Source organism: Fimicolochytrium jonesii (genome assembly GCF_025526975.1).
Source record: "Fimicolochytrium jonesii strain JEL569 chromosome Unknown EV422scaffold_18, whole genome shotgun sequence".
Taxonomy (NCBI): Eukaryota; Fungi; Chytridiomycota; class Chytridiomycetes; order Spizellomycetales; family Powellomycetaceae; genus Fimicolochytrium; species Fimicolochytrium jonesii.
The window spans coordinates 7,299-32,739 of NW_026515685.1; the positions used below are offsets into that span (position 1 = coordinate 7,299).

The 25,441-nt window shown below is 53.0% G+C and overlaps 5 protein-coding genes across 5 annotated transcripts, besides 6 other annotated features; 4 read left to right on the forward strand and 1 right to left on the reverse strand.

Moving 5' to 3' along the window:
* Positions 1-238: 238 nt before the first annotated feature.
* Positions 239-754: a sequence feature (Protein overlapping with rRNA (EV422DRAFT_535020, KAI8819082.1) was converted to a misc_feature.).
* A 62-nt stretch (positions 755-816) lies between these two features.
* Positions 817-904: a sequence feature (Protein overlapping with rRNA (EV422DRAFT_535020, KAI8819082.1) was converted to a misc_feature.).
* Positions 905-970: 66 nt separating this feature from the next.
* Positions 971-1,314: a sequence feature (Protein overlapping with rRNA (EV422DRAFT_535020, KAI8819082.1) was converted to a misc_feature.).
* Positions 1,315-1,380: 66 nt separating this feature from the next.
* Positions 1,381-1,552: a sequence feature (Protein overlapping with rRNA (EV422DRAFT_535020, KAI8819082.1) was converted to a misc_feature.).
* Positions 1,553-1,608: 56 nt separating this feature from the next.
* Positions 1,609-2,045: a sequence feature (Protein overlapping with rRNA (EV422DRAFT_535020, KAI8819082.1) was converted to a misc_feature.).
* Positions 2,046-2,104: 59 nt separating this feature from the next.
* Positions 2,105-2,356: a sequence feature (Protein overlapping with rRNA (EV422DRAFT_535020, KAI8819082.1) was converted to a misc_feature.).
* A 1,253-nt stretch (positions 2,357-3,609) lies between these two features.
* Positions 3,610-5,392, forward strand: EV422DRAFT_621219 (uncharacterized protein; the record flags this gene model as incomplete). The annotated part of the gene is made up of 9 exons (XM_053074130.1): positions 3,610-3,725; positions 3,805-3,877; positions 3,933-4,019; positions 4,084-4,162; positions 4,229-4,279; positions 4,334-4,437; positions 4,513-4,632; positions 4,728-4,733; positions 4,805-5,392. The coding sequence occupies exons 1-9, from the start codon at positions 3,616-3,618 to the stop codon at positions 5,390-5,392; spliced, it is 1,218 nt and encodes a 405-aa protein (XP_052923986.1). The 5' UTR covers positions 3,610-3,615.
* An 8,342-nt stretch (positions 5,393-13,734) lies between these two features.
* On the reverse strand, positions 13,735-15,195 carry EV422DRAFT_588841 (NADP-dependent oxidoreductase domain-containing protein). Its single transcript, XM_053073500.1, has 5 exons — positions 15,045-15,195; positions 14,877-14,980; positions 14,580-14,791; positions 14,196-14,520; positions 13,735-14,126 (listed from the first exon to the last, which is right to left on the reverse strand). Exons 1-5 carry the CDS (start codon positions 15,187-15,189, stop codon positions 13,905-13,907), a joined length of 1,008 nt encoding a protein of 335 aa, XP_052923987.1. The 5' UTR covers positions 15,190-15,195; the 3' UTR covers positions 13,735-13,904.
* Positions 15,196-15,886: 691 nt separating this feature from the next.
* On the forward strand, positions 15,887-17,245 carry EV422DRAFT_115846 (CheY-like superfamily). Its single transcript, XM_053064636.1, has 2 exons — positions 15,887-16,837; positions 16,904-17,245. The coding sequence occupies exons 1-2, from the start codon at positions 16,004-16,006 to the stop codon at positions 17,150-17,152; spliced, it is 1,083 nt and encodes a 360-aa protein (XP_052923988.1). The 5' UTR covers positions 15,887-16,003; the 3' UTR covers positions 17,153-17,245.
* A 2,029-nt stretch (positions 17,246-19,274) lies between these two features.
* EV422DRAFT_116083 (nucleotide-sugar transporter-domain-containing protein) lies at positions 19,275-22,579 on the forward strand. Its single transcript, XM_053064637.1, has 2 exons — positions 19,275-19,277; positions 19,338-22,579. The coding sequence occupies exon 2, from the start codon at positions 19,677-19,679 to the stop codon at positions 22,311-22,313; it is 2,637 nt and encodes an 878-aa protein (XP_052923989.1). The 5' UTR covers positions 19,275-19,277; positions 19,338-19,676; the 3' UTR covers positions 22,314-22,579.
* A 415-nt stretch (positions 22,580-22,994) lies between these two features.
* Positions 22,995-25,226, forward strand: EV422DRAFT_535067 (acyl CoA binding protein-domain-containing protein). Its single transcript, XM_053070715.1, has 4 exons — positions 22,995-23,322; positions 23,574-23,660; positions 23,740-23,839; positions 24,104-25,226. The coding sequence occupies exons 1-4, from the start codon at positions 23,131-23,133 to the stop codon at positions 24,730-24,732; spliced, it is 1,008 nt and encodes a 335-aa protein (XP_052923990.1). The 5' UTR covers positions 22,995-23,130; the 3' UTR covers positions 24,733-25,226.
* The last annotated feature ends 215 nt before the right edge of the window (positions 25,227-25,441 follow it).

Below are 25,441 nucleotides of genomic sequence, written 5' to 3' on the forward strand. Positions count from 1 at the left end.
GGCGTCTCCAAGTTCATTTAGGTTACCGTAAAAGTATCCACATCCTAGTTCCGGAATATTGACTGGATGCCCATTCGATAGTTGGCACAGAAATTGTGCGCATTGAACCGGAATTCCTCTAACCCATGTCCAACTGCTGTTCGCACGGAACCTTTCGCCACTTCGGTGTTCAAAGCTCTCATTTGAACATTTGCTACTACCACCAAGATCTGCGAAAGACCGAGACCATCCTGACGGTTCAGGATTTCTCCCCGCGTGGAGTCCTTGGGAACAAAAACGTCTCGTGCGGCAACGCTTCCTGTGAATCCGCTGATGCCGTGTCTTGGTCCGTGGCGGCGGTAATCGCTTCCAAGTAAAGATCTCTTGTCCACGATACCCCGTCGCGAAATTGCAGGAAGCATCTCAAACTGCGCGCAAACAACGATCCAAAATTCGCATCTAGCTTGGTTGGCAGTTGTGCGCGAGCCATTTCCTTGCAGGCGTAATAGCCGCCTCCCACATACGCCACAACAACATGAACCGCTGTCCAATTCTGTAGGATCATGCCACTGACGTGCATGCGGTGGATGAGTGTGTCTCGCTCGCCGAAATCTCGCGGCATCTGATTTGCCAGCCGACAGTGGATGTCGCGAAGCAAGGTCACTAGTCCTGCCTTATCTTTCACATTTTTGGATCTCGCGTCTCGCCGCATGCCGACGTTGGCTGCAACAGACCACTCCGTACCCCACCCCTCATCGGTTCCGATATCATCGCTCTGCATTCGATATTTCATCAATATCTACACGTAAACAAAATAGGTCGAAATTATAAACCTACCGTGAAGAGGTAATCACATTTGGCCCCACAAGCCGGCTTTCCTTCCACGGATCGCCTGCGTCGACTTGACCGAGATTCGACTTCGCCACTGTGAATGAATCCGATGAGAATCGGCATCGTAGCATCCGTCATGATCTGGCTGACAAGTACTTACTAATGCGTCCTGATCCCCTCCGCCGCAGCCCCCGCGAACAGGTCAACGAAGACATGGGCGTCACCATCCCGTTCTGACAGAGGGCCCGCCGGCAAACCGCTGTCAATGACGTGGACGAATTTTCCCAGCATTTGGATGATGTACAAGGCGTCCTTATCGGATATGAACTCCTCGCTCCAGCCCACCGGCACCCCCCGGGCTGCTATCTCCCCCGAGGCGGTCTTCTGCCTTTTAGAGAAGCGAGAGTGCTTCTGGTCGCTCGTTTCCCAAAGAGTCCGCATCATTCCTTTCCGTCCCTCATCCAAAACGCCGCGTCCCACGATCGCAAGCGCATGCGTGTCGATCTGTAATGCGAGAACACAAGGTACGTGAGATAGTCAAGACCGACGCTTTCCACGACAAAGACTCACCTGGCGCACGCGGGCCAAACATGCCGCCGCTGCTGTGGACAGCTGATGCCAACGCTCTTCTGCATACCCTTTCAATGCAGACGCATATGCCTTCTCGACGTCCTCTTTGACTCCTCCGAGGGACGCCCTCTCAGTGGGGCTATCGAGGTCTACAATTTTCTTCCACAACAACCTAAATCCGAGCATTAGTAAGCGTCGAGAGGTCCTCGCTTAATGCGTCGCCACTACCTTTCCCGACATTTGGGAGCGTTCACACGCGCGGCATTGAGCGCAGCAGTCCAGGCGGGCAGTTCTGATCTCTGCTCCACTTCCTCCGGGAAACCTTCGTCCTCCACTTCGTTGGATGTTTCCTCCGTCGACGCAGGTTCCGTATCTGGCGTTCGGCCAGGTGATGCTGCCACTTCACGCTCTTCCAACCCCAACCCGCGAATCTCTTTGACAGCACTGACGCGTTCGACGTTCCCTTCGCAAGGGGTTCCCGGTCGCTCCTCGTCATCAGGCGAAATAGGAATAGGATCACGATTCAGAAGCTTCCGGATGGCTGCTTGTTGCTGCTCATGAACATAACGCGCCTCCAGGTTCGCCGTGGGCCCACCTCGTTCCAATGCTTGCAAGTGGGCAGTTTGCAGAAGAGTGAACCGCGTCTTGAGTGCGTCGGGATACCTCTTCGGAAATGGTCATTACATATCGAGGATAAGTTCATCCGCTCCTCTGCGACGCTTACCCTATGAGGAAGAAGGTCGCGTTTGCTCCGCTCCATACAGAAGTCAGACCACCAGTGCAGGAAGTGCTTGCTGTAGAGACCGGCTGTTCCAAGCGTTTTCTCAACGTGCTCGAGATATGCAGCGAACGATACAAGGTGATCCGGTTGTGGACGGCGAAGGGGGCACTCGGCGAGAAGGAACAAGGCAAAACGGCGCCAGGCGGAGATCAAGCTGGGCCTTCCAGCATCGGGAGAGGGAGAGGTGCCCAGCATTCTTCGCTATGCTCTGACTGAAAGTGTGCAACGGCCAGCAATGCGCACTCCTGCGATGGGTCATATATACAGAACGTACTGTACATAGCTGGTCGGAGTTCGGCCGTCCGTTCGTCCGGACAAGCACGCGGTAACGAAATGATCGCTTTAGCTAGATTGCCTGCGCAACCTCAGGAGCCAATCAGCAGTTGGCAGTTTCCCTTTATTCTGACGGAATAGAGGGGAATCGTTGAACTGCTGCGCCACTCGTCCTGCTGCGCCACTCACTTCTCTCCCCTTTCTGTTTTACCTCATCTTTGAACGCGTGTCTGCGTTAGCGAATTGCTGGAACGAAAGTCCTGAACTAAATACAGTACAATGAAAAATCGCAGATCGTGTTCGCTAAGCTAACAGTACAGCCAATTTGTAAACCTAGCTGAGCATTCTCTGCTCTCCTACGGTTTCGTTCATCATCTCTTTCCGGATTACCTCCGTCTCCTCCGTTTCTGAACTGATCGGGTCTCCTTACCGCGCTGCATCTACGCGCGCGCCCCTACCCTAGGCCACCCTGGGTCCGATCATTGAACGGTGACTCAGGTTAGTTGACTGCACCAGGACGGGGTGTGGATGTTTTGCGTGCTCGTTTCAATCAACGTGTTCATCCGACAGTGCTCTACAATGCAGAGTAATTGTTTTCTGCCGGTGTGGACAATTGCGGCGGGGCAACGGCGATCCCATCGTTCGGCAATGGGCTAGCCATAGGGACGGATCTTACGCCGTTGCCTATGTGTGATGGGACCTTCGGCTTCCGCCCTGCGCATAACCTGTTCGCAATTGTGATCCAGCCGAGCAACGGCATATAAAGGACAGTGGTAGCTGGGAAACGGCGATCCCATCGTTCGGCAACGGGCTAGCCATAGGGACGGATCTTACGCCGTTGCCTATGTGTGATGGGACCTTCGGCTTCCGCCCCGCGCACACCTGCTGCCATCTGAACCTAGCCGTACACTTCAGCATTCTTCAAGGACGCAACGGTGAGCTAGCGCCTGATGCAAATAAATGATATGTATTGAAAATCACTGACTACGATTTTTGGTTCTCGTGACATATGGTCCCCGTCGGAGTATCACCTTTTCCGAGCTTAAACATTGAGCGTGGGCGTCACGTTGGCGCACTTGATAGGTAGCTTTCACCTGTTTCAAGAGCTGCCATTCGGGATCAAAGCCGCCAAAAGCGTGTCCAAAGCTCATTCTCGGACAAACCTTTCCGGACCCAGCCCGATGTTCGCCGATTTGGGGGCTCTCGATGCTTACAAGGAGAAGATCTCCAAGAAAGTGCCTCGGCCTCCTCAAGTATTCCGTACATCCTACGATGCCGAAATCGCCTGCAGGTAGGTTGAAAGCGTCTTGGAGTGTCATTCTGTTCTTTGTCATTTGACCGACGGCCGCTAACATTTTGGAGCGAAATAGATTTCTTCGCCACGACGACGTTGATGCAGACAGTCGAAGGATCATGGCGATAATCTTTGAAGAAACTCTCCGGGTGGGTAGTCTCCCGGATAGCCGAGAGCTTCTTCACAGCTAATTCTTGACTCAAGCATTACCCTAAAGATGCACAAGTAATTCTAATGTACACCTACTATCTGTCCCGTTGGGGGGATGACCCGGAAGCTTGCCTGAAACAGGTTTCGTGACGATGTTTCGCCTTCTTGCTGTGCTGCCAGATCTGATAAACTTTTCTTTCATCAGCTCACCGCAGCGAAGCTTTCAAGCCCATCGCTTGATGTTCGCTTTCGCATCTACATGGAGGAACGTGACTTCGAGCAGGGTACGATGGTTCCCCCAAACCCTGAGTTGTACTTGGACCCTTATAAATACCTCTGAAATGGCTCAGCCGCCCAATCTGAGGACATGGGAGTCAGCCACCTTTATGTTTCCTCATATGGTAAGGAAAAGTGCTGCAGGTTGTTCCGCTGAATGTCCTCGTGTGTATTGACAGCCGTCTATCACCTCATCCACGTCGAATATCAGTCCCTAGAGCGTCAAGCTACGAGGTTCCATCTCACCTCGTTGATGGCTCTGAAAGGATTTACGAGCTTTCTTGTGACGGAACTTCAAACATACCGCAGACCTCCAAAAGTGGACTAGTTCACAATTCTCAACATCTTGCATCTCCAGCTCGATGTTCCGCTTCTGGAAAATATGTATCACTTGCAGCGCAAAGCGATGGAATACTACACTAAATTGACGACCAAGTTTCCGAGAAAACATGTTTTCCGCAAGTTTGCCAAATTTCTGGTGAGTGCGTCATAAAGACACCGCTCAGCAGATAATGTTTGAGGTTCTTGACTGCCTTGGAAGACATTGCTGATCAGCTGTACTCTGGTATTCAGATCACCGTAACAAATAAGTCAGCAATTACTTGTAGCCAAGCTTCGCTTGCGTCTCATCTCACCTATATTCCAGTCAGGATCTGGCCGTTCAGTACCTGAAAAGAGCCGATGACATTGAGGAAACGGAAGAGATGGATTTCAGAGAGCGAGCAAACGGTTTCTTCATGGATCAAACCGGAATGGGAGGAGACACCTTACCAGACCGGGAGCCCATTTCAAATTCGGTAAACATAGATAGCAGCAGTGACCGGATGCAGTCCCTGAGGAGACCGAGAGCGCGCATGGCGGTCGATACGATTCAAGAAAGCCTGTCGAGGGAAATCGATCAGTTCGAGCCTCCAATGCCTCTTCGTCAGCCGTCCGTTGAGGTGGTAGCGGAAGGACCAGCGGAGACTATACCTAACTCGATCTTCAGCAACGAGACGCCGCGCGTCGACCGGGCCCCAATGTTCTCTTTGGATTCGGGTCCTACAGAAACGAGCCGACGACCGTCCGTCCGTCCGCGCGCGACAATCATGGCGCAGGAAACGCCGGAATTTGTTAGTGACTTCGGTGTCGAATATCTGGGAGAGAACGGGAAAATCGCAAACGTCCCAGGACCGAGATCTCAGGCGTCGGCACACGCGCATTCGTCTACAAGAGAAGCGAGGAAGCAGAGGTCCTGACAGCTCAAATTGGAATAAAACTTGTTCGGAAAATTGAAGACTGTATTCGTAACGATTCGATTTCTGTGTGCGACTTTACTGGAATCATTGGTAAACTCCATGAACCTTCAGCAGTCTTTTCAAAGGTCTGTGTCTGGTTGATAACAGTGGCCCTCTCGTTAGATTGCCAACTACGTGATATCCGGACTCCTCTTCAACGCTCCAATCAGTGTCTTGAACACCATTGAGGTATATTTGCAGAAGCATGTGGACAACGGTTTCGTCTCCTTTCGTTTAACCTTGTGTCATCCAGGAAGCCACTAGACCGCGCCGCTTGATACCTTATGTCACTCAGCAAGTGAGGTCCTCACCGAGATCACTGCCGCGCCCCGAGAGATTAATCACAACGTGCGTTTTCTTGCAGATGCGTCTGATGTCCAACGCGGCTCTCACTGGCAATGTGAGTGGTTTCAATGCGAACTATCAGGGGATAAGCAGCATCCATCGTTTAGCACACCGAAATGTGACATGACGTTGCTCTCTTGACACGCCTTCGCCCGAAAACAGTTGTATAATGCCACGACGGAGTTGTCCGACAATATTTTACCTACTCTTTTCCGATACGCGAGCGACTTGCCTACTGCTGCGATAATGCAACCGATAACGTCAGGGTATGGTGCCGTCAAGAAAGTGGAATCCGTAACCAAACTGATCGACTTGATACTGGAAATGCGAGCTTCATGCTTTTTCGGTTTTAGGTTGTGCTCACGAACTTTTTCAGTTTGACGAGACTCGTCAGGGACAGTATGAGTTCTCTCATGACGCTGCCATATGCCCAATGGAGCGCTCGACCAGATGGGCTTCTGCAAGATTCGAACCTCCAGTTTTTCCTTGATAATGCTCTGGCTGTATGTGCTTCCCGATTCCAGTGCGGTGTACATCTTGGCGAAAACCAGCTGATTTTCGTTGAGCAGATCGGCGACGCCCTTGACAAATTTGCACATCATTTGCTTTCCGAATATGTGGTGGAATCCACAAACCGCCGCTGAACGGTGATCGGATTGACGATTGGCGGAGCGGTCATCATCTTGGCGACCATGGCTTGCGTAAATTTGACCTTTAGACATGCGTACGCAAGTAAGCGGCTGATCCTCAAAGCAATGTTGCGCATCCCATCGAAGCAGAGAAGAGGCCTCGTTGATTCCGTGGAGGAAATGATTGAAGGTGAGCGTTAACATCTTTCCTATCAAAGCGTTAACATCTTTCCCTCTAGACGGGGAGACTGATTATGGCATCCAACGATCGTCGTTACATGGTCTTGGTACTTATTGCGCTGTCAATGTATCTGTATTGATTCTTACGTGTGAGAAATTGATCAAGGTGATCAAATATTTGTGCAACGAGCTGCCGGCGAACGACACAAACACTTGGGCACCTTACACAGTGCAACAGGAGCTGTACTATAGGCTTTGGGTGCTTACGGTTCGTTGCATCTGTCTGGGACGATGCGTGTTCTCATTCCACCTTGTTTCAGCTGATTTGGCCTTCTTCTCAGGAACAACATAATGCGGTCATCTCAGGCGCATACGGAGGGCTTTCAACAGTAAGCGGCCGTCGAATTGATCGCGAAGCAATCCAGCAGAGGGTAGTGCAGCGACATGTGGCGGAGGGTGGCGTAGCAGCACGTGACCTGCCCAGAGGGTATATATATCCACGGTGGCCGGCAGCCGTTCCGTCTCTTCCTCGCGCAAATTTTTCTCTTTCTGACATGCAAACCCGTTCTGGAGACGGCCACCAAGTCTGGCCACCAAGTCTGGCTACCAAGTCTGAACACGCACCACCTCTACCTACAACTACTTCTCCTTTCTGCCGCTGCCTCTGTTTCCTATTGGCCAGCTTCCTGGTCCGTCTGCTTTGATTTCTCCATCCTCACCAATTCCTGCCATGGCGACTGGCCAACCGGCAAGATTGACCCACACTTACCCCTTTCCCCTCCACGGGCCCGCCTCCGTCCGACTCCGCAACGACAGCAAGCTCTCGCCCACGCCCGACAAAACGCTTTCATCTACCACAGCATGTCTACACCTGATGTTCGCACTGAAACTGTCCCTGACCAGGAGACCCCAGCGTCCAACCCAGCCTCCCGGGCGGACATCCGATCCGCTATCGCGGGCATGGTCATCCCGGCCTTCCGAGGTAGCAATTCGTATTCTTGATGATCCTGGCATGCGATTCCTGCAACGCTTGGCGTTCTCGCTGCTGTCGAACTTCCAGAGCTTGCATGCGAATCTACATAACGTAAACAAACGTCAGTCTCATTATATCCCGGGCTCCCGACTGTCCCCGCGCCCGCTCAGCATCCCCTGATTGTGCCCGGCGTTTTGAGCCATTGGTCCGCCCTGCTGTTCTCCTCTCGCACCCGTTCCAAGTTGCTCATCCAATTCCTCTTGCGTGCGCCGCGGAATCCCAACCCGGCGTCCTGGGCTCCCTCCCTCAATCATCCCGTGAACGTACTCTTGCCGAGTATTGGGGTGTTCACAAATTGGCATTGGTCAGGCAGAAGTTATCATGGACTTGCCTGATCCGGATACTGCGGTGGCTCTTCGGCGCAGTCACCTCTATGTTGCTGACGCCCCGTCTATCAAGCGAGAATACATTTCCCGGGGCGGTCTCACCGTGCCATCTTCAGAATTTACCAATATGCTTCGCTTGGCCTACATTGACCTTAATCGACTCCACCCAGAATCGACTCCTCCTTGAACAAGGTGCTGCCGGCGGCCTGGAGGCCATTGAAGCTGTTGGAGGTATCATCCTCCCGAGTCCCCGGTTAGGTTCCCGTAGTTTATTTCCTCACGTGACTTCCCTCCCGCTTACGCCACGCTTCCGCGTACGGGACTTCACTCTTTTCTTCCACTTCGGACCTTGCGTCCTCTTCACACTCTAGACTTCAATACATACTTCACAGTACTACATCTCACACAACATAGAGTTCGCTCAGTCATCTGCTTCCTCTGCTGACTACTGCTAAGTGAAGCGGCCCCTTCTACGAAGATCGCTGATTTCCAAGAATGGTCCTCCATGCGGACGCATCTTTCGCGTACCTACGGCACCCTCTATCCCACCCTCTTGCCTTAACTGGATGCCTATCGCATGCAGATCAATGAAAAGGCTGTTACCGTGGGCCCTGCATCTTGGCACGTCATGTATGCATATGATCAGGCCCTTCGTCGCCACTGGGCCAACTACCCTGCGACTCCGCTCAACGTTGAGCTGCCGGAGCTCGTCCAGAAACATTTCCTCATGCCCTTGGTTTTACGTTTCCATGCTCCCAATCCTCCCAGCGGCACTCAGCCCACCCGATACCGACCAGAACGCGCTTCCGGGTCCTCCCCGGCACCCAGACGTACGTTTCCTCTGACGTTACAATGTTGCATGTTGAAGGGCGATCTACTCGTACCAACCCGGAAAAACAAAAGATTGCAAAGTTGCCCACGCGGAGTGTTGTTTACAAATTTAACTTGATTACGTGATCACAGGGTGATAGTGTCCTCCAGACCATATTTGCCGGACACCAGATTTTCTGGACAGCTTGAGTTGGATTGGGTTTGGTTTTTGGTATGACTTAAATGGTGCAAGGAGTTTGGTTTGGTTTTTTATGGCAGAATCCGAGGCACATTGAACACAAGAAAGTCTCACCTTACAGAAGGTGGCCAAAAGTCCGGGTACAACGGGTTCACCAAGCCTCTGTGTGCAACCCAAAAGTCAACGACCAGGTGCCATCAATTTGCGTACTTCTTCAGATGGGAGCCAGGCCGGCGACTTCTGCTGGTGGCTATGCTGAGGATGATGTGTCCTTGTTGCGTCGTACCCGGACTTTTGGCCACCTACTGTATCCTGACCTGCCAACCTTAACCCTAATACTATCTGCATTTTGAAGTCTTCTACGTACAGTAGGGTGACAAAAGTTCTGCAAACGCGTCACACCCCCATTCTTTGCCCAACTTCAAAGCCATTCCCTGGCCAGAGCCGCCCGTCGTTTGCCCCCAAACTTTTACCATGCCTCAGCACACCCCCAAAGACAAAAGGATTGCCATCATTGCTCACCATCGCGTGGGCATGCCTTTCAAGGACATAGCAGAACTTGAGAACGTCTCCATTGCGACCGTCTCCCGCATTGTCAAGCAATTCACCGAAACTGGCTCCTGCGAGGCCCGTCCACGCTCCGGCCGCCCTCCCAAGCTCTCTGAGAACGACTCCCGTTGTTTGCTCCGGCTCACCACTTGCACGGCTGAGGAGTGGCGCACTCCTTTGGCCGACGTGACCCAACAGCTCAATGCTGGGCGCTCCGATCCTGTCTCCAAGTGCACCATTCAGCGACGTTTGCATGATCTGGGTCTTCGGCGGGTCTTGGCAGTCCAAAAGCTTCGTCTGCTGCCCCAACACATCCAGGCACGGGTTCACTTTGCTAGGGAGTATCAGGCCTGGACTGCTGCAGAGTGGTCTCGCATTGTGGGGACTGATGAAACATTTTGGAAGTTGGGGAAAGAGGGCCAAGTCCGCGTCTGGAGGCACGACAGGGAGCGTCTTCGCCCAGATTGCCTTCAAGAGAAGCAACCCCGTGGCAGATCCATCATGTTTTGGGGCTGCTTTTTTGGTGACAATTCTGGCCCCCTCTTTGCTCTCCGCGGTACGATGGATTCCGACATTATTTGCGGGAACCTTCAGCAGCACTTCATTCCCTGGATTGTGCAGGACAATCCCCAAGATGAGGCCTGAATTTTTCAACAAGACAATTCACCGCTTCACACCTCATGCAAATCAAAGGCATTTTTTGTGGAATGGCTCATCCCTGTCATGTCGTGGCCTGCAAAAAGCCCAGATTGAACCCTATCAAGAATCTTTGGGCCATTCTCAAGCGTCGGGTGCAAGCACGGCGCCCACAAACCCTCAACGAGCTGGACACGTTGGTAAAGGAGGAATGGGCTAGTTTAGATGCTGAGATTTTGCGCAACCTTAACGAGAGTATGGTGCGCCGTATGCAGATGGTTATTAATGCAAACGGACAGGCAATTGACTACTGAATGATACCCCATAATTGTTCAAACCATGTTTGTATAGTAGGATTAGTGGTGGTGAGGGAAAACGTGTCGCATTGTATGTAGAAAACACGTCCGCGTTTGCAGACTTTTGTCACCCTACTGTACGTATCAATGATCTCTCTCAACGTTCCACTACCACATAACTTAGTGAGGGGCCACGCACTCTCGCGCGCGCCTTTGGAGCCCTGGGCCGCCTCGAGAGACCGAGATCCTTCTCACAATTGCGCACACTTGCAACCTTGCACATCAAGGCAAACCCCCAACCAATCTCTAAAAGCCTTCACCACAGCGCAGGTAAGCAGACACACGCCACAGGGGAGGGAGGCTCACAGCGGGGATAACGTTATAGGAATTGCGGCCTCGCAGCGACCTCGCAGCGGCCTCGCAAAACCCATCCTGGCCATCCTTCTGCAGGCACTCCCTATGCGCGCCATCCATACACAGGTACGCCATACGCGGGCACTCCTTACAATTCCTACGCGCCTTACCCCACCTCACTACCCATCGCACTAAGAACCTTCCCTTGACTTCACCGCATTCTCCGCTCAATTTGAATTGGCTTATTTATCAACATCGCCTTCCACTGCTCAATCACCAACTATTTAAAGGTTTTACGGGTTTCCCTGGATATTAGGTCCTAAATGCGCGCACAGAGCAGCGTTCCTGATAAGTAGTTCATCTTCATCGACCCATCCCTCCCTCCTACCGTAGCTTGACATAGCACTCGATAGCTCAAACGAGTTCTTTCATTCACATCCACGTTGTGAGGTGCCACCATGCTGTTGTGGCCATGCCGTAAACACAGGGCTGCCTCCCCAACACCTTTATTCACTTCGGCCGCACCACACAGGGTGCCCTCACCACGTCCACGAACAAAGATATGTGTGTATGTTGTTGCATAGCTATGGTGTCGTAGTGCAGGTGTAATTTAAATTACACCTGCACTACGACATATGGTACCCGCATCTTGGGCCCAGGGATGCTATTTCGAGGACGTCCACTTGCAGATTGGGCATGTGGCCCTCGGGCAAATATATGTGAGCACGGCAGCATTCTTTGATCCACATCCGTGTTGTCCACTTGGTTCTCGTCCGCTTGGTCCACTTGGTTCACATCCACGTCGTCGTCCACGTTGTCGTCCACGTCATCCATTTGATTTCTCCATCCACGTTCACCGTCCTGGAGATGACAGAGGGATGTAGGTGGTGGAGGTCAAGCGTTCTGGTACAAGTGGGTGGGGTTTGGGGCCTCCCCAACACCTTTATCCACTGCGGCCGCACCACACAGGGTGCCCTCACCACGTCCACAAACAAAGGTATGTGTGCATGTTGTTGCATAGCTATGGTACCCACATCTTGGGCCCCAGGGATGTTGTTTTCCAGGACGTCCACACGCAGATTGGGCATGTGGCCCTCGGGCTAATAGATGTCAGCACAGCAACATTCTTTGATCCACATCCACGTCGTGCACGTGGTTCTCGTCCGCTTGGTCCACTTTGTGATGTGGACTACCTTCCACACGGGTTGTATAACTGATGTTCGTATACAATAACTACTTTGCTGTAAGGTATTGTAGACGGACTGGGTGTTCGCCGGCGCTGCTATTCGGTATGTAGTAAAAGAACTACTTGTTGTGCATAGGAACGCGCGACGAGCACTGTTAAAGTACCCATGAGGTCGGAGTCCACTGGAGAACACTGTCTGGGACATGTCTCGCACACCTGGCGAGACATGTCTCGCTGACGTGTTGTTCTCCAATAAGACCAGACACTCCACATGTGATGTGGACTACCTTCCACACGGGTTGTATAACTGATGTTCGTATACAATAACTACTTTGCTGTAAGGTATTGTAGACGGACTGGGTGTTCGCCGGCGCTGCTATTCGGTATGTAGTAAAAGAACTACTTGTTGTGCATAGGAACGCGCGACGAGCACTGTTAAAGTACCCATGAGGTCGGAGTCCACTGGAGAACACTGTCTGGGACATGTCTCGCTCACCTGGCGAGACATGTCTCGCTGACGTGTCGTTCTCCAATAAGACCAGACACTCCACATTACACACTTGGTTCACGTCCACGTCGTTGTCCACGTCATCCATTTGATTTCTCCGTCCACGTTCACCGTCCAGGAGAGGAGATGACAGAGGGATGTAGGTGGTGGAGGTCAAGCGTTCTGGTACAAGTGGATGGTTGACCACGTCATCAAAAGGGACTTTCCGTCTCTCTTTCCTCCCGGCATCACTTTCTCTCTAGTCATCCATTTGATTTCTCCGTCCACGTTCACCGTCCAGGAGATGACAGAGGGATGTAGGTGGTGGATGGTCAAGTGGGTGGGGTTTGGACCACGATAACTGATAGACCGCGGTTGGCCACATCCTGCCCCAAGTCGACATCCTCGGCGACGGGTGTGGTCAGCATCATATGCCAACTTTAAATAATTATTTCAGCACGTGGAAAAGATCGTACTTCACGTGATGGGACTTCACGAATTTCGCCTGAGAAAGCGCTTGTTCCCATGTTCCATGGGCCCAGGGCAATGAACTGCCCCCATTCAGCAAACGATGTCATGTCTTCCGTCTCCTACACATTCCCAGGAAACTCGCACCACCAAGCCTCGCCCCAAAGCAGGGCATCCTTCCACCGGCTTGCGGTTGACAACAAATGGCTGGTCATGACGCAGGACTTCTACAACGCTATCTTCGACGCGCGCGCCATTGTCGATGAGAAGAACCTCGTAATGTGGTATCCTTCTGAGGAGGGCGATTGCAAGGAGGGCGATTGGCCGCCGGTGGAGCATTGCAGCCCTGCGGTGCTACATGTTATAGGTAAAGATTATAGCTGCCCTTTTGGGATGTTCTCGGAAGAAATTCACATAATGCGTCGTTTTGTACACCCAGATTCGTCGACGCCATATTATTCTCCGCTTCTGGCAAACTGGCGGAAGAAAGTAGGGGACAAATAGGATATTGGGAACGGATGCGGGCCGGGGGAGGGGTGTTTGGTTACCTTAGCCTGATAAAGGATTTCCACATCGTTTTCTGGGTTGGACTCGGAAGTGGAGTAGTTTTGGCTGCTGTGGTCTCAAGCTTCTCCACTTCCGCGTTCTAGTCGTCGCACCGAACGATGTCGTGCCTGGTTTCAGGCGAGCGAGTCTGCCACTAGTGTGTACAACATCGTTGGGTGGGGAGAGTGGGGCGTGGTTAGGAGCTTCCCTAGGGAAACAGGAGGGTCCATGCACACATGCCACATAGTTTAAAAGTTAGAGCCAGGAATAGATTGCGGCGGGAGTGCTCGATATTGGCTCCGGAACAGAGGTTGTTATGGGAGCGTTACGCCATCAGTGAAATGTAAATGTTCTCTAGTACTACGCTGCGTATTGTTCTACATGAAGCTGCAAACACCGGTTACGGTTTCGAATTGGGGTCCAAGTCCCTTAGTATCGATCGGGCTTGCTCTCGGGCTTGTTGTCAAGAATCTTCTCAATTTCGGCGAGGACCTCGGGGGTGAGCTTGGGGAGTACGGCGAGAGCCTTCACGTTCTCCTTGACCTGCTCGGCGCGGCTTGCGCCCGTAATGACCGTGGACACGTTCTTGTTGGCCAGGCACCACGCGAGAGCGAGTTGCGCCAAGGTGCAGTCGAGCTTCTTTGCGATGGGCTACGAGGTGGTAAGATGAGACATACTGAACAATGCCAGGATGATGCTGATCGCAAGACCGTTCCCTACCTCGAGCGCAACAACTTTCTTCAGCTTGGCCTTGCCCTCCTCTGAATCCAAGCTGGCCTCCCTGATCCGCTGCACGACAGCGTCTTTTTTGTAACCGAACCTCGAATCCTCGGGCACAACGCCCGAGTTGTACTTTCCAGTCAGAACTCCCGAGGCCAGCGGAGACCAGATGGTGGTTCCCAACCCGTACTTTGCGTATAGCGGGGCGTACTCAACTTCGAACCTCTCACGGTGCAGCATGTTGTATTGAGGCTGCTCCATAAGCGGGCCAATGAGTCCCAGGGAGTCTGCGACGCGGTGGGCGTCGGAAATTTGCTCCGCCGACCTGAAGAGCACTTGATGTTAATCCCGTGCTGATTGAAGATTGACCAAGGATATTATTACCATTCGGAGGTTCCCCAGTAGAAAGCGTAGCCTTTCTCGATGACCCAGTTGAAGGCGCGGACGATCTCGTGCATTGGGGTAAGGTTGTCCGGGCGGTGGGCGAAGATCAGGTCGACGTAGTCCAGGTCGAGGCGTTCGAGGGAGGCCTTTGTGCCTTCAATGATGTGCTTGCGGGAAAGACCCTTGTCGTTGCTGCCGGCGCCTCCCCAGTACTGGAAGTTCATATATATGACCATATCAGTTCAGTGTCTCCGGTTTGTCGAACTCGGACCCCTGAGAACGAGCCAGCGGACTTACGATCTTTGTGGAAATGACGAGCGAGCTCCTCTTCCATCCAAAGTGCTTGATCGCACGGCCCATCGATTTTTCGGACTCTCCGCCAGCATACACTTCGGCATTGTCTTTAAAGCTAGGTTTAGAAGGCAACGAACTTAGACGCTGAAATAGCAAGCAGATCTTACTCACCAAAGAAGTTAATCCCGGCATCGTACGCGGCCTTCATGCACTCAAACGCAGCGTCGTCGCCGACCTGGCCTCCATAGGTCACCCAACCGCCGAGGGACAGAATGGAGACTCTGAGACCGCTCTTGCCGAGGTGGCGGTACTGCATATCTGTTCCGGAAGCCATGCTGCTGGTGGTGCTGCTGCTGCTGTTGTTGTTGTGGATGATCTGTGAGAAGCTGTTGGGAGAGAAGAGGGGGGGTTTAATGCAATTTGGTCAGCGCGGTTTAACTTGACTTTACGTACGTACTTGATGATTAGGGTTGCCCCTAATGCCCAATTCCAATTAAGAGTCAAGACGGTGGGCGGCTCGGCGCAATCCTTGCCGCTACGGCTTATTCGAGGCGTTCTTCCTCTCTCTCTCGCCTCTCAGACATTCCACACTGGCACAACTTTCTCGCTCAACCCACTTAGAGCACACAGACATGGCCTCCCTCACGCCGTCCGTAACAGCTCGGGACGACCTCCCAGTCGCCGATCAGCCGCGGGTGCCAGCAAAGACCGAGTTGGCAAAGGACCACTATCGTGAGTTCATGTCAAGCTGCGATTACAAATATTTCGAAACTTATAGTCCCAAAGACCAGCAGCTTGCAATAGGTATCGTAGTAGCTGGATACAATGCGAAAGATATTGAGTCTGCACAAGTCGCTTCTCATTCGGATACAAGTTGCGATACAAACCTCTCTTTCCATTTCGTTATTAGACGAGGCTAAGCAGCGACTGCAGTCTAAAAACATCCAAAAGATCAGCGGCACTCTCGGGTCGAGGACAGATTTTCTGGCCATCATCTCTCATGTATGGTATGAAGTCATTCAGCAGTCTTGCTTCCAGATTACCGTCCTTAGTTCTTAGCACTTTTTTCAACGGCTGTCACTCAGGAACTTCGAACGCCCCTCAATGGAGTCATAGGCATTATCGATCTTATGCAGTCTGAGAAGATGACCGAAGACCAGCGCCTTTACATAAAGACACTAGAGGACTCGTGTTCGCGTCTCTTATCGTTAGTCAACCGACTTCAGGACCTGGCCGCTTTACAGGGCGAAACTTCCCTTGTGAACATCATGGCGTTCGATCTAGTGGCCATCATTACCGGCGTCGCAGAATCGATGCAACATTTCAGCACGCAGACGGGCAAGGGCACCCAAGTGACGCTCGATTTAGATCCCCGACTGCCTCTCTCCGTCAACGGCGACCTCACAAAAGTTCAGCAAGTGTTGAGTAATCTCGTGGCAATCGCAGCCACCGCAAGCGCCGAGAAACTGGCATTTGTAAAAGCGGTACTGGAATCAAGTGACGGACCGCAAGTCGTCATACATATCAGTATCCGAGGTGAAAAGATCGACATGCCGGCGGACGTGCTGCAGGGCTTCGGTCTCACCTTCTCCTACGAAGACATTCTACGGCCGCTAACAGCGAACAACTTGTCTCAAGGAATCGTCATCAGCCGCGAATTCCTTCACCTTCTGGGAAGCACGTTAGAAATCGCGCAGGAGGAGGACCACTCGCTGACATTCTCCTTTCGTTTGAAACTTACTTGCAATCCGGAAAATTGGAAAGGCAAGGACTCTCAGTCGAACTACGGCGAAATCAAGGCAGACCTGTCCGATGTTCATGTTTTGGTGGTTGAGGATAACTTCGTAAATCAACAAATCGCTAAGAAAATGTTACATAAACTTGGGATCGAGGCCGACGTAGCAGACGACGGTAAACAAGCCCTTGATCGGCTGGAGAACAAGGCATATGATATGATTTTTATGGTAAGAGTTGACTCTCCTTTTTTCCCGGTCGCTCTTTTACTCACTTTAGACCAACACTTGCATCAGGATTGCGATATGCCCATCATGGACGGGTATGACTGCACAACCCACATACGCAACAAACTGAACAACCATTCGATCAAGATCATCGCGTTGACCGCGAATAGCACAAACAACGCCAAGCAACGCTGCACATCTGTCGGGATGAACGATTTCTTCACGAAGCCGATAACGCTCAAAACGCTGTCGGAAATGCTGCATAAATGGCTGCCTACGACGGTGAATCTGGGGGCAAAGGAGAGCACAAGGTTGTAGGCTCGTTACTACCGTAGTGATGGTATCTCTAGGGGGTGCAAAGAGCTGATGGTGTCTCTAGGTGCGCATAGCTGGAATTAGTCCCGGGCGAATACTCGTAGCTGACAAAATTGTGTACAATCTTGACGATACGGCGAACTACATATAAAGCCTGCTGGCGGGGTGCAATAGTTTTCTTTATCTGGCTAGGCTCTACTCGTATGCAAAGTGCTGAATTGATGTGGGCTTTCCAGTGGACATGTTGAGACAGCGGCAGGTGAACCCGTGGCGCGTGCTTCCGCCCTGGCAGTTTGCGAAGCTTTCCCACCCACCAACAAACTGTATATGTACAGCAACTGACCCACATCAGTAAACCAAGCCTCGCCATAAGTTGGATCGGTTCCCTCCTTCCCGTCCCACCTCTCAACCACCTCGGTATAATTAGCTTCATAATGCACTTTAGGAGAGAGCTCTATGGGTAGAGTTGCCCACTCCGCTGGTGAATTGATTTCCCAGTGACCGTCGACAGCAGCTTCCCCAATGCCCGCCAACAACGCAGCAGCAAACGCACCATGCCTCCCTATCGAGCTCATAGACACTGTCCTGCTCTGCCTCGCTGACCCTCGCCACGCCGCGAAGGTCGCTTTATCCTTCAACCTTCGGCACGGCGCGCGCCACATCATCCCGCACATCGATTCCCTCCGCGAAAACTGGGGCGCACGCTCGTTGGAATAATTTCGCTGGCTCTTAAAAAGCACAAAGTGGATCCGACCAATCGCAACGAGGCGCTGACGATATCACCGACCGCCGCCTGGATAGGCGACAAAGACATATTGCGCTTCTTTCATCTTGCGGGGTTGGTTCCCGTCGGCCACCCAGACGCGGTCGTGGCTATCCACTTGGCGGCTATCTATGAACACTGGCCGTTGGTGCAATGCTTTACGAGCATCGAAGCGAGGGGCACAATTCGCTAGCCCGAGCCCACCCCGCCGCTGGGTCTGCCCTTAAAGATTGAATCAAAAGTTGTGAGCGGAGCTGGTGGAGAAAGGTGGAAAGAATTGTTCGCTCAGATCGGCCGGGATGGGTGGGGCTGGAACTCATGGACATTGCGGCCTACCACGGCAACTTTGCGCTCCTGCGATGGCTACCCGACAAGGGTTGCGAGAGTTGCTCGACCGCGGCTATGGACTTCGCGGCATACCACAACGAGTCTCAAATGGTGCGCTGGCTCCATGAGAATCGACGCGAAGGCTCTACCGCGGCAGCGGACTGGGCGGTCTGGCATGGGAGCATGTCGATGCTGGAATGGCATATGGACAGTCGAGTTGGGGGGGTGCTCGATGTGGGCTTTCCGGAACGCTGCGATGCGAGAGGACTTGGACTTGCTTCGGTGGCTGCACGCTGACCCAGAGAACTTCGTGCGCTCGCGGCTCAACTATTCATACGGGTTGAATTACACCCCGGATGAGATGGCTATGGCAGCAATTTACCCTGCAGCTAAAGCGGGCCACATCCATGTTGTCGACTGAATCCTCATGGAATTCCCTGAAATCGACAGTTGTCAAGTACACATATGGCATAGCTAAGGGAAGTGGGCATAAGGACGTGGCCCGTCTTTTGTACGAACATGGGTTATGTGGGCGCGTCGTGGATCTTGCGGGTGAACTGCTCGAGCCTGACCCTTTAGTGATGATAATCACGGAGCGTCCCGCAATCGAATGGATCGAGCTTGACGGCACCAAACGGGAGAGGAAGCGCAAGAATAAATGTAGCAGGAGTCGGACATTGCGAGGTCTATAGACATATTGCAAAGACAATCAAAGCAGCCATTTTTGATGTCATTGGCTGTTCCTGCTCAATATAATCACGGCCGCCATCAGCCATGTCTTTCCCCACCCATTTCCTCTAAGAGATATTCGGCGTTTGACCAGACCGAGTAAAGCGGCGCAATGTTGCACGTGGACCCATCGGAAAACGGTTCTGGAATTGAGGGCTTGACACCGGCGAAGACGCGACAATGTAGCACTGCGGTGTGCGACCTTCATCCAACAGGGCTTACGCACTCCGATGCGCCCAGGAAGGAAAGAAGGAGGAGCGCAACTTTCGACTGTAAACGGGGCGGATTCCTTGGCACAAATCTGGAAAGGTTGGTGGTAGCCGCCGATGGTTCGTTCGCTCACTGACAGCACTGACAGTATGACCGCAGCTTATGTCATCCCACGAAGCCTTAAATTACGCGAAAGTTCTTGGCGTCGAACCGTCACGCCCACTTTGGAATTCTTCGCCCGATTTGACAGGCAAATAACGCGTTCATGGACGCCCCAACCACGCGTTCACGGTTCACCCCCACAGATGTCAGAGAAAATCATCCCCTCCAAGAAATGCGCCGACCGGCTCCCCAGCACTTCATGTCCTCGTTCTTCTCTCCTCGCCGTCGGTTTGGGCTTCCTCAGCAGCCGCCAACCGCCAGCCGAACTCCTCCCTACCTTCGTCTTCGACATCACATAGGGCATAACTCCATCCAGCCTACTTTTCAATACAAACCATGGGCAGGATGAGCAACGGATTCAACACCCTCCTCCTCACTTTCATCGCCTCGGAAACCATCCGCGCATGTCTCCTCTCCAATGCCGTCCGAAGCGGGTGTATCATACCGCCCCTCGACATCGTATTCCTGTCCGAACTGCTCAAGTTCGCCGTGTCATGGCTGATGCTGGCCGTCGCGGGTCCCTCCCCACCTCTCAGTCGCACCTCCCCTATCCGGAAGGACCGTGCGACGACGAAAGTGACAGGTTGGCTCCACCACGCGCAGGACAGCCCGCATATTGCGTGTGCAGTGCCGGCGCTTCTCTACTTTATCTACAACGCACTGTATATGTTCGGATTGAAGCAAACCACGCCGTCGTCACTGCACTTTGCCCTCGTGGCGAAGATACCATTTACGGCCCTGCTGCATCATTTGTTGATTCGACGAGTGCAGAAGGTCAATGCAGCCCAACGGTGGTTCGCCCTTTTCGGGATTTTCGCTGGAATGGCTCTCTTTGAGCTCACAGGCCGGCATGACAGGGCGGACGACAGCACGGACTGGATCGTGAAGTTTTTCGGGTTGGTTATTGGCCTACTCATCTCGCTCATGTCCGGGTTCACCTCGATATACACGGAGCTGATGTTGAAGGGCAATACGATGTCTTTCTGGCAAACCCAGTTCTGGTTGTACGGGTGGGGATCGCTGTTCGGCCTGATTGCCACCGTCGCGTACTGGTGGTCTTCGGAGGAGCCCATTTCGCTTCTGGGCGGTTCATCGCTTCTGCCGACGGGTTCAGTCGTCATCGCCACAGCCCTTACTGGTCTTTTGGTTGCTACGATTCTTCGCCAGCAGAACAATCTTGTCAAACTCGTCGGAAATTCGAGTGCGACGATCTTCATTTTCATCGCTCAAGCTGCCATTTTGCGCGACGGCCAGGCGCTGTTCACCCCGATAGCTGTGATCTGTCTCACCATCATGTCCATAAGCATATTCGTGTTCAACCGCAGCTTAGGCGAACACTCGTATGAGCTGCTCGGCGAACACAAAGGTCACACCCCCACCGGCTGGGGTCGTAGTCTCTGGTCAACGCTGTACAGCAAGACCGGCCTTCGGTATGTCGGCGCCTTCGTCGCAGGGTCCTTATCTCTAACTCTCCTGTGCCTCACGCTCAGAGAGTCGCCCGTACAGGCTCTCGCACGGACAGAACGTCTCAGAGATACTCCCATGAGAGACTGGACTGCGAAGCTGGTCGCAAAATACCGCCTGAACGAGGCGTGGGGCACATGCGACGGAATGAATCAAACGACGGAAATTCAACCGATCTTCTTCCCGTCTGTATGGTACTCGAACACCGTTCCCAACTACCTCTACGAATTCGTCGGCAGCGTGCGTGCGAATCCCCATATCAACCTCCTCCTACTCGGCGCGGACGTCAAGGGCGATCAATGCTTGGGATTGCGGAAACTGACAGCCGAACACAACAACACAAACATCCGTCTCATCTGTCTCCCGCCACCGACGATGATGTGGCTTTTTGCCGACGGGCTCTGTTCCGAATGGAAGTGTTCGGAATCGGAACTGGTGACCACATTCGAGACGGTCCAAGCCCTCATCGAAATAAAACCGTACCTCTTCGTGGATCTGAAGCCGATGATGGGCTCGGTGTGGCAGCGGTTGGTAAATTGCAGCTCGCATTGGGCTTTCGGGGATATGGACATCGTTCATGGGAACCATGCCGATATGTTCCCGTGGAAAGCGCTGAAACAGTTTGATGTTATGAGCTTCTCGTTTGGAGATGCGGATCGGGTGTATACGCGTGGACAGTACACAGTAGTGAAGAATGATCCGAAGGTCATGGGATTCTGGACGAGGATTCCCGAAGTCGGGAATGCCGCCAACTTCTCCGCGTCGTACGGCGAGATGGTCAAACAGAAGAAGGTCTGGCAGCTGGTCACGGACGAAGGCTCCTTCTCTCATCTGCTCGTCACCGGCGACGAACTCACATGGGCGATCATGGTTCTATTCGAAGCCCCGGAATGGAGCGTAATGAAAGGCGAACCCCGGAGCCAATTCCTTATTACGCGCGACTTGGAGAGCAAGTACGAGGTGATGCAGGTCAACTACGACGCAGCGGTGTACAACGACTCGATGCGTGCCGCCGCCGAGCTCGCCAAAGTGCGATCCGCGTTCGACAAGCAGCCGACGCTAACGGATTTCTTTGGGGAGCTTTCCGAAGCCGACGGGCATCAGATCTACCCGATAGAACTTGGCCATTTGCCCCACGACGAATGCGAGGCGATGGGATGGATCGAGCCAAAGTACCGCACCTGCTTCCGAACACTGTGGAACCACGAGGGTCGCCGCGCACAGTCAAATCCTGTTCTGATGCGCCGGCCGAATCACACATCCGTGGAAATAATGTGGTTTGGACCTCAGGGGCGGGAAGTGACACTGGATTGGGACGGGAATGTATCGTTGGGATGGGATCCGTTAGCGATCCGTGCCACCCGCCATTTGTTCGCGCATTTCCAGATTTGGAAGCGCGAGCCCGGGTGGGCGGCCCGTCCTCTTGCGTTGGGTGAGACACTGCGGATTACGAAGGACGCCGCGGATGTTCCGAAATTCGAGTATGTCCCGTCCAGTAATCGACTATAAGAGGGGACGCGACTCATTTTCGCGATGGGACGGCGTAAATGCGGTTGAGTAGAGAAACGGAGGCGGCGATAGTCATAGGTCATAGGTCGCTGCATTGACGGCGTATTCATAGGTTTGTGTACACTTCACAAAGCGTATCAGCTATAATACTGTAAATAGTTTCTGCGCGCTAAGACGTACAGTATAAGCAAATACTCATCCCATACGTTCCATACCTCGCCTACGGAACCTGCGACCGGGGGTAGGCGACTGCTTCGCCTGTATCAACACAGCAGAGGGGTGTGGCCCGTAGCAAGCAATCGCCTCCTGGGCGTCTACGCCACCCACGACGGGACTACGTACATCACACAATATGATACGATATGAGACTTCCTTTACTCAATGGGATACGACGAGAGGGTTGGGATTCGGAGCGAAAGCTGGCAATTATATGAACGATTTCACCCTGCCTGATTGATGCATGTCGGGCCGCCTCTGATTTCCCCCCCTCACATCGATAGAGCCGTGATGAGAAGTAGAGAACTCGGGATAGATGCATAGATTTTTGTTATCCATTTACGTGATAGCTTTATGTTTTCTAGAGATGATGTTTTCTAGAGATGGTTTTTGTCCCATGTCTGTGTGCGAGTTCCTGCATGTGATGGCGATCATCACGCGCCGGTCCAAATCCAAACACTCTCCGTCTGCCCCCCCAGGACATCATCTCAACTCATCTTGGCCCCCCTCCCAACCCACATTTACCCTCTTATCCATCTCTCTCAGCTCTCCGGGTCCCGCAGCCCATTTGCTCCCTGACGCAAGAACCGCAACGCACAAGATGGCACTAGAAGAGGACACCTCCGCCCTCGAGCTTCGCTTCGCAAAGGCCCTGTCTGTGCTAGAGCAGATCGGGCAAGAAGACCTGGGAATGGTGCCTTCGAACGACGAGAAGCTTCAACTCTATGGGCTCTACAAGCAGGCGACCGTGGGGCCGGTGTCGACGCCGAGGCCGGGGATATTTGATTTGGTGGTGAGTGTCGGCGGAGAATAAGGACGGGAACTATTGAGCTTGGGAAGCGGAAGAATGCTGGAGGGTCTGTCTGGCGACTTCCGGCCGGTGCGAGGCCGAGCCGAAGGCACCCTGCTGGCAAACCTGTCGAGCAACAGCGGCATTGCGCAAGGCGCGCGAGATTATCATCCCTCGCCCTGCCTTGCGGAAAGCAGGATTTGGTCCAACGGGCCTGTGCTAACGTGTATGTCTTTGACTCTCCCTTTATTTAGGGCAGATCAAAGTGGGATGCATGGAAGAAGCAATATCATCTGAGTCCCATCCAAGCCAAAGAGGCTTATGTTACAGTCGTGGCTGACGTGAGTTCGTAGCTAGCTTTCTTGCCTGGACAACGCTTAATAGTCGCTCAAGATCAGTGTCCCTCTCCACTTGTTCCAGTTCTTGAGGAAATTTCCAGACAGACCACTGGGAGCCGAGGTCATCGAGTACTTTGAACTCTCCCGTGCCGGCTTGGCCCCACCGTATGATTCCGACGACGGTGAGACTGCAGAGTTGATCTCCATTCCGACCAGTGATTCCAGGAGCACCGTTGACATGACCTCTTCAATCCCAACACCGGCATTCCCATTTCAATCTTCTGATCCAACAAATCACCCGCTCCTCCCATCTGAACTCTACCCCACACGCTACCCATTACACCCTACCTCATCATCATCAACGCCCAAACTCTCATCGTCGACTTCAACACCAACATCCACCTCATCCTCACTACGGTCCTTTTTACGTTTTTGGACGAATGCAGAACACAGCGATCGAGGGCTGGATGACGTGGAAGTGCCTGTGGATGTGCACTTCCCTGAGTCGGATCACCATTCGGACGATAACTTGATTGGCTCCCCTCCACGCGGGTTCGATGGGGACGATCGCCATCACCCACATCCCTTTCACCCACATCCGGGAACCGCGGACTTCCTCTCAGCCTCTCCACCAACTATCACACCGCTACCATCTCTTTCTTCTTCGGCTGGACCAATCCAACAGCAGCAGCTTCCATCGAACCCCCGTCAACAAGCCCCAACGGAACCCCGGCCCAGCGACGACCTTACATCCACATCGCGCACCCCGATAGTAAACGACCTAATCGAACGCGTCCGCGCCCTCGAAGTCGAACTCTCAACCATGCACAGCGATCTGACAACCCAACGGAACCACATTCACACCGTCCTCCGGCGCCAAGGCCGTCCCGGCGTGGTGCGGGCCATCATCCGCACGGTCCTGAAATTGGTCGCGTCGACGTGCTGGAACCTCATCTGTGCGTTTGCGGCGTTGTGGGTGTTTGGGTACCGCCCGACGGCGCAGAGCAAGTTTGTGGAGTGGCTGATTTGGATGGTTATGAAGAGGAATCAGATAAATGGCGCCTTGCTGGATTAGCTTTTAGGAGGAATGTGTGGGAAATCAGGCCTTCATCCCATCGGCGCCCGGGGTTCGGTCGTGCCATTGCACTCGGGGATTCAGTGGAAGTCGAGGAAACCCAGCATCCGTCAGGTCGAGGCACAGGAATGCTGCGCGCAGGATTTCTGTGCGCAGGGGCCGGGACAACACAACGCGTACTTCGGTACATCCTTTCCCTTGATTGTTTCGGCCAGCCCTTAGTCTAATCCCCATGCCCTAATCGTAGTCTCCCGCTATGTATGTTCCCCACTGCTCGTACTCTCCTTCTAAGAAGCGCCCACCTTTGTACAGCCTATGTAGACTCGTCTGTATCTGCCCATGCCCTGCCAACACCTGTATCATAACTCCTGGCGGGCATATCATCGATTGCGCGATTAGCCGTGCAAATGCGTAAAATGTACACATAGTTTCACCAGTGTCGATCGTGCGTTCAAATGTGCAACAGTCTTGAAATGAATGAAATGAACCAGAAAGAGTCATTTCGCCCCCTCGCTCCTCAATAAAGGGCAGGGCGATACATATGCCGAAACTACCCCAAGGCACCGATGTCGTCTCCGACCACTATACAACCCGAATCTACGTCGCTACATAAAAATGGTTATAAATGAACTAAAGAAAAGAAACTAAGTAGCGTTGTCGTGGGAAGGGCCCGATGCCTCCGACGGGCCACTCACACAAAAACAGCCTC